The 14,894-nt window shown below is 38.8% G+C and overlaps 1 protein-coding gene across 1 annotated transcript in view; it reads right to left on the bottom strand.

Annotated features, from left to right (window-relative positions):
* LOC134546181 (glycosyltransferase 25 family member-like) overlaps nt 1-14,894 on the bottom strand; it is a 344,576-nt gene that overhangs the window by 11,280 nt on the left and 318,402 nt on the right. The window contains exon 4 of the mRNA XM_063388767.1: nt 8,160-8,363. Within this exon, the coding sequence (XP_063244837.1) occupies nt 8,160-8,363 (204 nt within the window). The remainder of the gene's footprint in view (nt 1-8,159; nt 8,364-14,894) is intronic.

Below are 14,894 nucleotides of genomic sequence, written 5' to 3'. Positions count from 1 at the left end.
ATTTTATATAAAAAATAATAATTTCAATAAACCATGTTCAAAATTCTTAAAGAGTCTTTAAATCCTCTACTGCCATCATCCTATCAGACATCAAGACCACCATATTGGAAATTCATAATTGTAATGCTAGAGATTCGTGAAAAAGTTCAAAATTCATTAAATAAATTTGTAATCTATATACTGATTGATTAAAACGACTAAGGTCCTTGGTTCGATCCCTGGCCGATACAAATCATCTTTAATTTTAAAAAAGTACCAGAAAAGTGTAAGGTTCGAGAAATAAAACACCTCAAAGTCTTTTACAAACATAATATTTATTACACAATTTCTATCCTACTACAGAATCACTTGCGAAAGCCAGCAATCTTATAAACATTTAGCCCTGCATAGACTTGCATCGACTACTTCTTAGCTCCAAATGGCTCCAAATGCTCCAAACGGCCTTCAAAAGGCTCCAAATGCTCCAATAACCACCAAATGCTTAACACAGCTCCAAATGGCTCCAAATGCTCCAAACGGCCTCCAAATGCTTGACAGCTCCAAATGGCTCCAAATGCTCCAAATGTCTCCAAATGCTCCAAACGGCTCCAAATGCTCCAAATGTCTCCAAAAGGCTCCAAATGCTTCAAAAGGCTCCAATTGCTCCAAATGGCTCCAAATGCTCCAAACGGCTCCAAATGCTCCAAATGCTCCAAACGGCTCCAAATGTCTCCAAATGCTCCAAATTGCTCCAAATGCTCCAAACGGCTCCAAATGCTCCAAATGGCTCCAAATGCTTGACAGCTCCAAATGCTCCAAATGGCTCCAAATGCTCCAAATGGCTCCAACAGCTCCAAAAGGCTCCAAATGCTTCAAAAGGCTCCAATTGTTCCAAGAGTTCCATCTTCAATTGATTCCAACTGATTGCAATTACTTTTCTTATCGAACTTGGCATGGTTACTAACATGTCTTTATTAGTATACATTTTGACTGGCAGTGGTAACGTATTTTGCACCTTTAAGTTATAAGTTTTATTTAGAAATCAGATTTCGATAAATGGTAGATACCATTTGGAAAGAAAATATATTAATTTATCTTCAAGTTTATACACATACATTTAATTTAAGCCATTATTGTATGTAGCCAGCTTCCCTCAGTTCTTTGAGTATGAAGGATATTTCTTTAATGTTCGAATAGTTTCCTGCACAAAGCGATCCATGTAGTAGTCGTAGCCTGTCAACCAATATGTTAGGATCTTCCCATGAGGTATAATCAAACTCTTCTGCTGCGTTCATCATCCTTGCATGTTTATAATAAATATTATTATCTCTGGTGTCTTTCGTTTTAACACCAACCTCAAGGTCACTTTCGTCATCGTGCCAGTGATTATCACAAGCTTGATCAGGATAATTTATTTTATTACGACGTTTCCATCGTTTTGGTCTCAAACCACCATCACAGTCTTCGCTCTTGCATGCTTTTGGTGCTTCAGCACAGTACTCAATCATGTCAGCCTTAGTTGTGTCAGCACAGTCTTCGTTCACGCCAGCTTCTGATGTGTCACCACAGTCTTCAATCATGTCAGCACCACAAACTTGATCAGGATAATTTATTTTATTACGTCGTTTCCATCGTTTTGGTCTCAGACCGCCATCACAGTCTTCGATCTTGCCTGCTTTAGGTACTTCAGTACAGTTCTCAATCATGTCAGCCTTAGATGTGTCAGCACAGTCTTCGTTCACGCCAGCTTCTGATGTGTCACCACAGTCTTCAATCATGTCAGCACCACAAACTTGATCAGGATAATTTATTTTATTACGTCGTTTCCATCGTTTTGGTCTCAGACCGCCATCACAGTCTTCGATCTTGCCTGCTTTAGGTGCTTCAGTACAGTACTCAATCATGTCAGCCTCAGATGTGTCACCACAATCTTCAATCATGCACGCTTCAGATGATTCATCAAAGTCTTCGACCTTGTAAGCTTCAGATGGTTCTCCATCTTTCTCATTTTCATGGAGACGACTAGATATTGGAGTAAATATATTTTCATTTCTAATGTGGTTACAACTTCCTTCGTTTGTTTTAAATTTTAAATTATTATCTTGATCTAGATCAGTAATTTTAGCATTAGCTTTTTCGCCTTCGTTCCTCTTCCGCGATGTTGTAGCCCAGTCTTCGTTATCTTTATTCATCTTAAGTGTACAGGTCTTGTAATGTCTATCCAAGTAATATCTTCTACCAAAGGATTTCTGACACTGACTGCAATGAAATGGTTTTTGACAAGGACCCAAATTACACTCGCTTCTCTCATGTCGTTTAGCATTCTTTCTCAAGGTAAACACCTTGCTACAGTATCTACAGTGATGACGTTTCGATACAGCGTCAGATCCTAAATCGGAATTCATATTAGTTACCGAGACTAATGCCAGATGCAAACTAAGAGTTTTAAATTAGATATATTACTTAAATAGAATTTTTTAATTATTTCATCAGCGAGAATTAATTTATCTCATTCAAAGGTACTTTTTGCAAGTAGTTCTGCTTTTCAACAACAGATGTCGCCACATGTTACTTGCAGGTAAATAATATTTAGTTCTTTTATGCGGGATGCGGGATGCTCACTAACGATCGAAATAGAACGATGGCTTCGATAGACTCCAAGGAGAAGGAAGTTCGTCCATCCTGTTAGTGCTTCTTAGATTTCTCAGAAATTATTTTACTGAGTAATGATAATTTTTTTTTTTAATTTCCGCCTGATAAAAATATTACAAGTAATGATTGAGTAGCAGAAGTTCACTAATTATATACAACCTTGAATAAAAAATGTCATGTATCATTAAGTAAAAAAATCCTTCATGCAGAGATAAATTCCTCATCAGTAACCAGAAGCACTCGGAGAAAACCATCAGATGTCTAGTCAGGATTAATCAGAAGCACCCAGTGAAAACCATCAAAATATTGTCAAGAATAATCAGGAGCACACGGAGAAATCCATCAAAATATTGTCAAGAATAATCAGGAGCACACGGAGAAATCCACCAGAATACTGTCAAGAATAAACGGGAGCACACGGAGAAAACCGTCATAATATTGACAAGAATAATCGGAAGCACACGGAGAAAACCGCCACAAGTTTTCTTTGATATCATAAAATTTCAGGAAAAAATAATAATAAAAAATAAAAATAAATTAATAAAAAATTCAAAAAAATAAAATAAAAAATACATAAACAGATTCTGCTAGCTTGTGAACTTCTCATTGTTGAGCAAAGATATAGTTCTAGTACAAGCCAGAATTTTATGTATTTTTTATTTTATTTTTTTGAATTTTTTATTAATTTATTTTTATTTTTTATTATTATTTTTTCCTGAAATTTGATGATATCAAAGAAAACTTGTGGCGGTTTTCTCCGTGTGCTTCCGATTATTCTTGTCAATATTATGACGGTTTTCTCCGTGTGCTCCCGTTTATTCTTGACAGTATTCTGGTGGATTTCTCCGTGTGCTCCTGATTATTCTTGACAATATTTTGATGGATTTCTCCGTGTGCTCCTGATTATTCTTGACAATATTTTGATGGTTTTCACTGGGTGCTTCTGATTAATCCTGACTAGACATCTGATGGTTTTCTCCGAGTGCTTCTGGTTACTGATGAGGAATTTATCTCTGCATGGATTGTTTTACTTAATGATACATGACATTTTTTATTCAAGGTTGCATATAATTAGTGAACTTCTGCTACTCAATCATTACTTGTAATATTTTTATCAGGCGGAAATTAAAAAAAAAATTATCATTACTCAGTAAAATAATTTCTGAGAAATCTAAGAAGCACTAACAGGATGGACGAACTTCCTTCTCCTTGGAGTCTATCGAAGCCATCGTTCTATTTCGATCGTTAGTGAGCATCCCGCATCCCGCATAAAAGAACTAAATATTATTTACCTGCAAGTAACATGTGGCGACATCTGTTGTTGAAAAGCAGAACTACTTGCAAAAAGTACCTTTGAATGAGATAAATTAATTCTCGCTGATGAAATAATTAAAAAATTCTATTTAAGTAATATATCTAATTTAAAACTCTTAGTTTGCATCTGGCATTAGTCTCGGTAACTAATATGAATTCCGATTTAGGATCTGACGCTGTATCGAAACGTCATCACTGTAGATACTGTAGCAAGGTGTTTACCTTGAGAAAGAATGCTAAACGACATGAGAGAAGCGAGTGTAATTTGGGTCCTTGTCAAAAACCATTTCATTGCAGTCAGTGTAAGAAATCCTTTGGTAGAAGATATTACTTGGATAGACATTACAAGACCTGTACACTTAAGATGAATAAAGATAACGAAGACTGGGCTACAACATCGCGGAAGAGGAACGAAGGCGAAAAAGCTAATGCTAAAATTACTGATCTAGATCAAGTTAATAATTTAAAATTTAAAACAAACGAAGGAAGTTGTAACCACATTAGAAATGAAAATATATTTACTCCAATATCTAGTCGTCTCCATGAAAATGAGAAAGATGGAGAACCATCTGAAGCTTACAAGGTCGAAGACTTTGATAAATCATCTGAAGCGTGCATGATTGAAGATTGTGGTGACACATCTGAGGCTGACATGATTGAGTACTGTACTGAAGCACCTAAAGCAGGCAAGATCGAAGACTGTGATGGCGGTCTGAGACCAAAACGATGGAAACGACGTAATAAAATAAATTATCCTGATCAAGTTTGTGGTGCTGACATGATTGAAGACTGTGGTGACACATCAGAAGCTGGCGTGAACGAAGACTGTGCTGACACATCTAAGGCTGACATGATTGAGAACTGTACTGAAGCACCTAAAGCAGGCAAGATCGAAGACTGTGATGGCGGTCTGAGACCAAAACGATGGAAACGACGTAATAAAATAAATTATCCTGATCAAGTTTGTGGTGCTGACATGATTGAAGACTGTGGTGACACATCAGAAGCTGGCGTGAACGAAGACTGTGCTGACACAACTAAGGCTGACATGATTGAGTACTGTGCTGAAGCACCAAAAGCATGCAAGAGCGAAGACTGTGATGGTGGTTTGAGACCAAAACGATGGAAACGTCGTAATAAAATAAATTATCCTGATCAAGCTTGTGATAATCACTAGCACGATGACGAAAGTGACCTTGAGGTTGGTGTTAAAACGAAAGACACCAGAGATAATAATATTTATTATAAACATGCAAGGATGATGAACGCAGCAGAAGAGTTTGATTATACCTCATGGGAAGATCCTAACATATTGGTTGACAGGCTACGACTACTACATGGATCGCTTTGTGCAGGAAACTATTCGAACATTAAAGAAATATCCTTCATACTCAAAGAACTGAGGGAAGCTGGCTACATACAATAATGGCTTAAATTAAATGTATGTGTATAAACTTGAAGATAAATTAATATATTTTCTTTCCAAATGGTATCTACCATTTATCGAAATCTGATTTCTAAATAAAACTTATAACTTAAAGGTGCAAAATACGTTATCACTGCCAGTCAAAATGTATACTAATAAAGACATGTTAGTAACCATGCCAAGTTCGATAAGAAAAGTAATTGGAATCAGTTGGAATCAATTGAAGATGGAACTCTTGGAACAATTGGAGCCTTTTGAAGCATTTGGAGCCTTTTGGAGCTGTTGGAGCCATTTGGAGCATTTGGAGCCATTTGGAGCATTTGGAGCTGTCAAGCATTTGGAGCCATTTGGAGCATTTGGAGCTGTTTGGAGCATTTGGAGCAATTTGGAGCATTTGGAGACATTTGGAGCCGTTTGGAGCATTTGGAGCCATTTGGAGCAATTGGAGCCTTTTGAAGCATTTGGAGCCTTTTGGAGACATTTGGAGCATTTGGAGCCGTTTGGAGCATTTGGAGACATTTGGAGCATTTGGAGCAATTTGGAGACATTAGGAGCATTTGGAGCTGTTTGGAGCATTTGGAGCCATTTGGAGCTGTCAAGCATTTGGAGGCCGTTTGGAGCATTTGGAGCCATTTGGAGCTGTGTTAAGCATTTGGTGGTTATTGGAGCATTTGGAGCCTTTTGAAGGCCGTTTGGAGCATTTGGAGCCATTTGGAGCTAAGAAGTAGTCGATGCAAGTCTATGCAGGGCTAAATGTTTATAAGATTGCTGGCTTTCGCAAGTGATTCTGTAGTAGGATAGAAATTGTGTAATAAATATTATGTTTGTAAAAGACTTTGAGGTGTTTTATTTCTCGAACCTTACACTTTTCTGGTACTTTTTTAAAATTAAAGATGATTTGTATCGGCCAGGGATCGAACCAAGGACCTTAGTCGTTTTAATCAATCAGTATATAGATTACAAATTTATTTAATGAATTTTGAACTTTTTCACGAATCTCTAGCATTACAATTATGAATTTCCAATATGGTGGTCTTGATGTCTGATAGGATGATGGCAGTAGAGGATTTAAAGACTCTTTAAGAATTTTGAACATGGTTTATTGAAATTATTATTTTTTATATAAAATTAAATGTTTTGCATCATTCAGGGATCGAACCAAGGACTGGAGCGAATCGAATCAATATGTAAGTTAATGAGTGATTTATTTAATGAATTTTGGATTATTTCCCGCTTTTCTAGCTACATTATTACATGATTTCAAGATGGTGGTCGAATTTCAAGATGGCGGGGGCACCTCGGTAATAAATGATTACTGCACTGTAGTGGGTTAGAATAAAATTATCCAGATGGAAATGTACTCCATAATACAAGTACACACACAAGATGGAGTACTCTGGCAGGTGGTAGCTCCTGGTAGCATGTACTGAACATAAAATGTCGGATCCATGATGGTCGACAAGGACAAAGTCAAATTTCAAGGACAAAGTCAAATTTCAATGTCACGGACAAATTTCAAGGTCAAGGTCAAATTTCAAGGTCAAGGTCAAATTTCAAGGTCAAAGTCAAAGTTCAAGATCAAGGTCAAAGTTCAAGGTCAAGGTTCAATGTCAACAGTTGAGGACAAAGGTATGGTGACCAGATAATTATACTACATGTTATCGGCACACTCTAGCAGACGAAAACAAGATGGTGGTCTCCAGCGGATGAAGACAAGATGGCGGACATGATGCCATACCAGTTGATGATATATACCTTGGTACTGGTGGTGGTAGATCAGTCTAGGTAGCTTTCATGGAGGAAGGATCGACCGTTTACTCTCGCCGGGAATCGAACCAAGGACGTACATCGATATAATCAAACAGAATTCAAATACAATAATTTTTTGATGAATTTTGGAATTTTTTTCATTAAAATCGGATAATAAATAAAGATTTTCAAGATGGCGTCCAAATTTCAAGATGGAGGACATGACGTCATACTAAGTGAAGATATGTATACTTTGACATAAGTGGTGGGGGTCAGTCTGCCTGCGTCCACTGTGAGGGAAGGATCGGTAGCCATTTTTTTTGACCTCGTCGGGTTAGAACCGAGGACTCCGAACTCCGTGTCTAAAAAGTATGTTTTTTATAAATATTTTATGAAATTTATATTATTTAAATTTTTTTATAATTTTTTAAATTTTTTTTTATTAAAATCGGATAATAAATAAAAAAGTTAAAGATGGCGGCCGTAACGGAAATTGCAACGGTGACGTCATCATCCAATATGGCGGACAACACAATGCCGGAATTTTCTAGAAAACAAAATGACGTAATCCAAAATGGCGGATCCAAGATGGCTGCCGTGATCTACTTGTCCCGTTACGTTATGTCACGTTACGCTATGTCCCGTTACGCTGTGTCCCGTTACACTCATCCAAGATGGCCGCCGTGACGTCACAGATAGGCGTGACATCAGAGATGTGGCTCGGCACCAAGCACCACAGCCAGAAGCCAGTTTCAGGACCGGCTATTATATACTACTAATAGGTTTTTGCCCAATAAATAGTCTTTCTTAACATAGTTTTGATGTCTTGAAAAGTAATCGTACAGTAACAAAAGAAAACCAACTTCAAGGGCCAGGTGGGGTTTGATAGATTATATTTTTGTTATATCTCCAGTTTTATCGCCCCTCCCACATGACCGGCACTGAGCACAACTGCCCTCCGGTAAATAAGCCTCACAGAACAAGGTGGCGAAGTGGCAAGACAATGAGTCTCCCCGACCCCTGGCAGGCCTGGACTCACTGCGGGTGCTTGTCGAACATGATGGGCAGGTACTCGTCCACGGGCACCAGGTGGTCGAGCGGCTCGGCGGCCAGCAGCTTGCGGGCGCCGCTGTGCGACAGCAAGTAGCCCAGCGTCCAGTAGGAGTAGCCCGCCCACACCAGGTAGCGCGAGCCCTCCACCCAGGGCTCGTCCGACTCCTGCAGCCGCTTCCTGCCCAGGTACCTGCGCCGCAGCCACACGCGCTAAGTTCCTTCACAACCTCCAGCTCCTTGGGGCGAGACCGCAACAAATACTCTCTCTCTCTCTATATATATATATAGTTAATGTGAATGAAAGATGTCATTTCACACCGGTAACTCTAAATCAACTGTAACCAATTATAAATATGCACACGATAAACGGTAAACATATTTTGAACAAATCACGACCATACACTAAAATTTAGACTTTATAATCCACCGTCTACATACTTGGAACTAAGGATGAAAGAATGAATTACTACAGTACAACTTTAACATTTGTTTAAAATATAAAAGTACGTAAAACACAAATTGATGTTATTTACGAATAAAGGCGCAAACTTTGATGAATATGGCAGTTTTTATGCTACTTATTAAATTTAACACAAATCTAGAAAATAATATTTTTTTTTTACATAAAAATCACAAGATTTTATATACCTTATCAAGCTCGTCCAAAGGTAATCTGTAAGCCACATTAGTTAGGCAAGGACATTATACATGTGTTTTGTTATCTCTCACACAACTTAAAATCGTCTGCACACACTACATGGACTATTAGTTCTACAGGCCCTGATTGTGTGTCTCTTAAATGTAAGTCAATTTTGTTGCTTTAATGAAACATAAATAGTTTGTAAGCACTGCGAATAAATAATGTTCACAGCGTTTGGGGCAGAGAGCAGCTACTTGCTGCCTCTCTGGGCTGAGCTGGATCTAATGCTACTGTTGTTTTCAGACGTTCTTTTGTTTTATAAAGAAAAGTTATATTTTTACATCAGATGATTGAAACAGTACCCAAGGGCTAGAAACTTTCCCAAGCCCTGGGGAAGCCTCTCCAGTACGAAGTTGCGGGTTCCATTAATCTCCCTGGGGAAAATTCACTTCCGATTTGTTATCCGAGCGGGCGTTCGAACGATTCGTCTGCCGATCAGACGGAGAAGGACCCCCGGATGGCGTGGGAAGAAGGGTCACGGATAAAGAGAGCTAAAGACAGAGAGGGAGACACCCCCCCCCCCTCAAAGGACCAGGACGCGCCGCGGTGGTAATTTTTCAGACAGACAAGCGTGTGACGCGCGCCGATCCGTCGGGCGCCCGCCGCTAATGGACCCCCGAGATGGCGGTCACGTGAGTGGCAGCTCGGCCGAGGGCGGAGCAGAGTGCCGGATCCAGCTTGCAATCTTGCGAAGGGCGGATGATCACAGGATTTTGGGTGGTACGGAATACCTCTCTGTTTAATGGGGAGTTAGAAATTATGAAAAATAATAACCTGTTAAGAGATAATTTAAACGCATTTCTGACGTCTCGAAAAATCATCAAAACTATAGTTTTATCTAATTTCTACGAGTGCTATTGAAACACAACCATACATTAAATTCTTCGCGAGTTTACGTTTACAGCCAAACAATGCGGTACTGTCTGAAAGTCATCATATGTACAAATAAAAAAATTTATAAAAATGGCTGAATGACGTCTAAAAGTTTTTAACGTGCAAAACCCTATCTCGGCACAAGATTGATTCCTCAAGTACGCAGGTCGAATCTTGTACCGACCCGGAATTGAACTAACCTCTCGACCAGGCGTCCGGACTACTTAGTGCGCATTCAGCGGTGAAGGGGCGCGCGAAAGTGCGATACCACCCACTTCTCCGCACTGAATCACCAGTTTCGAAGAGCCGGGGGAGGGGGGGGGGGAGCGGTAATTTAAAATGCTGCGAGGTTGCCGGAGCAGTCCTCTCGACGGATATTAAAAACACCAAGCAGCGGAATTTAATTAACAACGTGCATCGCAGGAAAAATACTCGAGGGGAAATTAGCTTCATACTAAGGCGAGGTAAAAAAATAAGTATGTAACGAAAATAAACCTTTCCCTGTACCGCTGCGGTGGTAAGGCATTTTATTAATACGTAATATGTATATTTGTACTTACACGCTTTTCTGCACACGTGGCTAAGATTGAAACAAAAAGTATTAGCATATTGCCCTTTTAAAAAAACTAAAGATAAAAAAGGTTTTTGCAGTAAAAAAATATTTTTAATGTACAAAATCGTATGGCGTGCAAAATCCCAAAAAAATTATCACAATTCAACACTTATACAATACATAAGTTGTACGTTAACAAGTGGTAAATGACGTGATGATAAATCAATTCTCCACTGTGCAGGGTTAATAACAATAACAAGCTTTTTCACTGTGGAAATTTAAGTACAAATATTATTTCACAGCTCTCCGAGTGCTACCTATAGTTTAAAAGATTTTTTTAATGACTGATAAATCAAAAATTTCGGCTACGACCTCCACGTCGTCAACATTAGTCACAAATAAAAACTAATCTGAACAGGAGTAACGGGACTCGGCCATAGTGGCGAGGTCACTATAGATTATCACAACGAACGCGACAATATTACGGCGTCTTTACATCTCAATATTATAGCAGACAAAGAGAGTGCGGTTAGAATCGAACTAGCGACCCACGCATGACGCGTCATAGGTATACCGAGGAGCCACTTTTTATACATAGGGACAAACTCTAATACGCGTCCTGACACACCTTCACAGTGTTTTGACTTCAGACCTTGAGGTCGTAAACCACGGCGGATCCCGGCAAGGCTTGGCGATTTGGACTTGGCAAAGACCGACTCCTGGCGACGCGGCGACGGTCGAAGCACAGCCACCCGGTTCCCATAGGCGTTCACCGCACGTAACAGCGCGATATAGAACATCATCCGACCATTAGAAGAAAACAAGATATGCTTGGAACCTAAATTACTAAGCAAGAAGGGAAGTCTGCCTAACTACGAGCTAAAGGAATCAACGCTAGTAAATGATGAACCGCAGAAGATAATGAATCAAGACCATAGGCGTGCGCAGGACTTCAGTATTGGTGGTGCCAGATTACACAACAGCCCTGTCATTCACGGACCCCGAGCCTGAAGCGGGGGGCTCCGGGGGTCCTCCCCCGGGAAAATTTTGATTTTAAAGCGTAAAACGGTGCTATTTAAGGTGTTTCCGAACAAAAACATTAAATACACAGATGTAAAAATTTTAACATTTTTTATGACAAATTATGGCTTTGAACGTTATATACGCCAAGAAAACTACTAAACTATTTACAGTTTTAAGCTTTGTTGAGCCATAAAGTAAATTTCACAAAATTGTTTCCCTTACATGTTTTCTGAAGACGCCAAATAAATGCTAGAAAAAACATTCTCAAATGTTAAGTTTTAAAATAAAAAAATCAAGGGAGTTTTTGTAACATACCTTAAATATGTAAAATATTAAAATAATAAAAATACACAAATAAGAGTGGGCAAAAGTTTTAGTTTTTGGAATACAACAAAAATGTTTTGTCGGCGACTGCATATAAGTCATCGAGTAAGCCTATCCTTTTAACTAACTAAACTCTCTCTTTTTTTAAATAAACCCTGGCGGACGGCGGCTTTTATTCCGTGCGCCTGCCGAGTGGAGTGAACAGTGGACACCGAGCGCGCATTCTATGTAATTCGAGGAGAACTAGGAGAAGTATTTACATTTCAGAAGTTTCGTAGCCGCGGCCCGCGTGTACAACACAAGTAATTCAACTGTCTTGTTTCCGTGTGTAAAGTTGGTTCGATTGATAATTGATATACTGATAGTGTTATGAGCACATATCTGTAACTCGACACGATTGGAAAACATATTTTTTTTTTGTGGAAATAATACGGATTTTTGTAAGTATGTATTATTTCTGCTTGTAAAAAACAAAATAACGTTAACCCTAATGGTGGTGCCAAGGCACCTGTGGCACCTACCGTGCGCACGCCTATGATTCAAGACCCGAGAAGAACCCCCGCCGCAATAAAATGTGAGTTTCTTGACGGTTCTTCTCACGTGGATGTAATCGAACCGTCTGTTAGCCAGTGATAGAATACTCATGAGTAAATTTATAAGGGAGAAGCCAGACAGGAAACCACACGTAAATAATTGAACTCTGATATGGAAGAGACTGATAACCAAACAGTTCAATGACACCATAAAATATTAAGAAACAAAAAGAAGAAACAAAATCCTCTACAAATTGTGACGACCTTTGCAGTACACCCGGATGCCGAACTAAGGAAGCATTTTAATTTTATTTTATCTATGTGTGATATATTTGTGTATTAGGGTGGTCCCTATTTTTCAAAGTCTTAATTTCTAATCGCTCACCCTCCATTTTTTTTTCCTTTTGTTAAAAGATAAAAAAGAGCCCTCACTCATTAGGATGAGAGGTCGGGAACCCGTGCCGCATCGAGCCTGAAGTTGGGAGGACGAAGCGCTTCCCGGCGCGAGCCGCGACACGCGCAGGCGTGTCCGTGCAAGCCTCGACATGTCCGAACCTAGGTCCTCCCGCACTTCTCAGATCTCGAGCTGTTGTGCGTGTTACAAGTCCCCGCTATGAAGCAAGTATGTGTTTCAATTTGAGAAGTGCCGATATTCGTGGTTGCAAGCTACCCTAAAACAAGCAAGTACTTTCAGTTTTATTTTATAATTTACGGGAAGTGAAGTTGTCTCTTGCTGAAATTGCTAATTTAGTCATAAGGGAGTGTTTAATTTTTTGGGAGAAGGCAAGGATCCCTACGAGATCACTGCAACATTGCCAGAAAAAAACTCATTAAATTACATTCTCATTGGCGTAACCTACAAAGGAGTTCTCAACGGTCATCGGAAACGCAGCGTGAGCGTGAGAATGAATTCGTATTAGATGTAATATTTTATTTGATATCGCGCATGCAAATGCTTTGGAGTTAATTAAAATAGAAGAAGATAAAATATTTTTGCAGCTCCAAAGACAACCTGGACGGAAAGGGTGTCTTGCCGGGATTGACAAGAAGACGACAAAACGGGAGGAAGGGTCAATCGAGAGAGCCATTAAATTTGATGAAAGGAAGGCCAAAGAACATGCACACCGCGAGGGTAATATTAAATTTCACTTTGACGCAGAAAGTAGTTCTGAAGAGTCTGATTCATCCGACATACCTTCATCTAGTTTGTCCCTACCTTGTCCCACCCAAATAACAGGACCCGCCGAAGAAAATTCCGATGAACCGGATAAAGTAATGCGCAGTCGGAAATACATTTTCACACCGAAGTTAATGGCAGCCTTGGATCGTTGCCAAATAGGTCAACGGAATGCATAATTCATTTTAGAAGCAGCAGTTGAAGCACTAGGCTTTAACATAACAGATATAGTTCTCAATAGGACTTCTCTACAAAGATATAGAGAAAGGTTTAGGAGAAATAACTATCTGAAAATTAAACAACTATTTCAAGAGGATGTGCCTAAGTTTGTAACTGTGCATTGGGACGGTTAGCTACTTCCAGCATTGCATGTGCGAGATCCAAAGCAAGAAAGGCTGCCAGTTATAGTTCAGGAAGAGAGCAGGGCTCAGCTGTTTGAACTGTTCTGGGAGACTGGGGATTGCAAGAAAAAGTTCAAATTTTGTGCTCCGACACTACTGCGTCTAATACAGGACGTTTCAGTGGTGTTGTAATATATTTAGAGCAATATCCCTTTTTCGAAGACACTCCGCAAAACTAGTTCGTACATGTGATGACATGTACGAGCTAGTTTTGCGGAGTGTCTTCGAACAGGAGCTTTCAAAGACTTTGTGCAGTCCAGATATAGTGAATTTAAAAAAAATTAGAGAACAATGGAATACATTGGATCACGAAAATTATATCACGGGGCAAACTTACCTAAAAGAAATATTGGATGAACAAGAACATGCGAACATCACAAATTATTTGTATGATGCGCTGCAAAACCAAAATTTAAAACATGATTACCGTGAACTGACTGAATTGTGCATACTTTTTATTGGAAAGGATCCGGAACAGAACTACAAAATTAAACCCCCAGGAGCTCTCCATCATGCCCGATGGATGGCGATAGCTTTGTATTCCTTTAAATTTTTTTTTCCAGTCGTCAGTTAGCCTTGAATGTGTCTGAAGTTAACAGTTTAAGAAATATAATGTGTGTTCTTAGTGAAACTTTATTTAAAAGCCTGGATGGAGTGTTCGTTAGCTGTACAGGCGCCATTGAATGACTTACTATTTATAAAACAATTGAACAAAAATAAGAAACCATAAATAAAGTTATTTCATCTGCTGCACTGAAGAAATTTTGTTGTCACGTATGGTATTTATCAAAAGAATTGGCTATTTTAGCACTTTTTGATAAAAATGTTGCTGTATCATCAAAAATAAAAATGGTTGAAAACTTAAAACGGAAAAATCTCAACACAGAAAGAAAGTATTCCGTTTCTCCAAGCGATATTTTTCACCTTACAGGTAAGATCATTTCTGTATTTATTTTTGCTTATGGAAAATTATGAAAATATTGTAAACATAACGGAAACTTGTCATTATTAACCATGCTTAGCTCAAAAACCATCTTTATATAGCATATACATAAAATATTATTATTATAGAGTATAATAAAAATGGTTAGGGATTTTTTTCTTTTTGTTTCAGATAAAAGTATTGAAGACTTCATT

The sequence above is a fragment of the Bacillus rossius genome, chromosome 1, assembly GCF_032445375.1.
Source record: "Bacillus rossius redtenbacheri isolate Brsri chromosome 1, Brsri_v3, whole genome shotgun sequence".
Taxonomy (NCBI): Eukaryota; Metazoa; Arthropoda; class Insecta; order Phasmatodea; family Bacillidae; genus Bacillus; species Bacillus rossius.
This window is presented reverse-complemented; position numbering and strand designations above follow the sequence as displayed.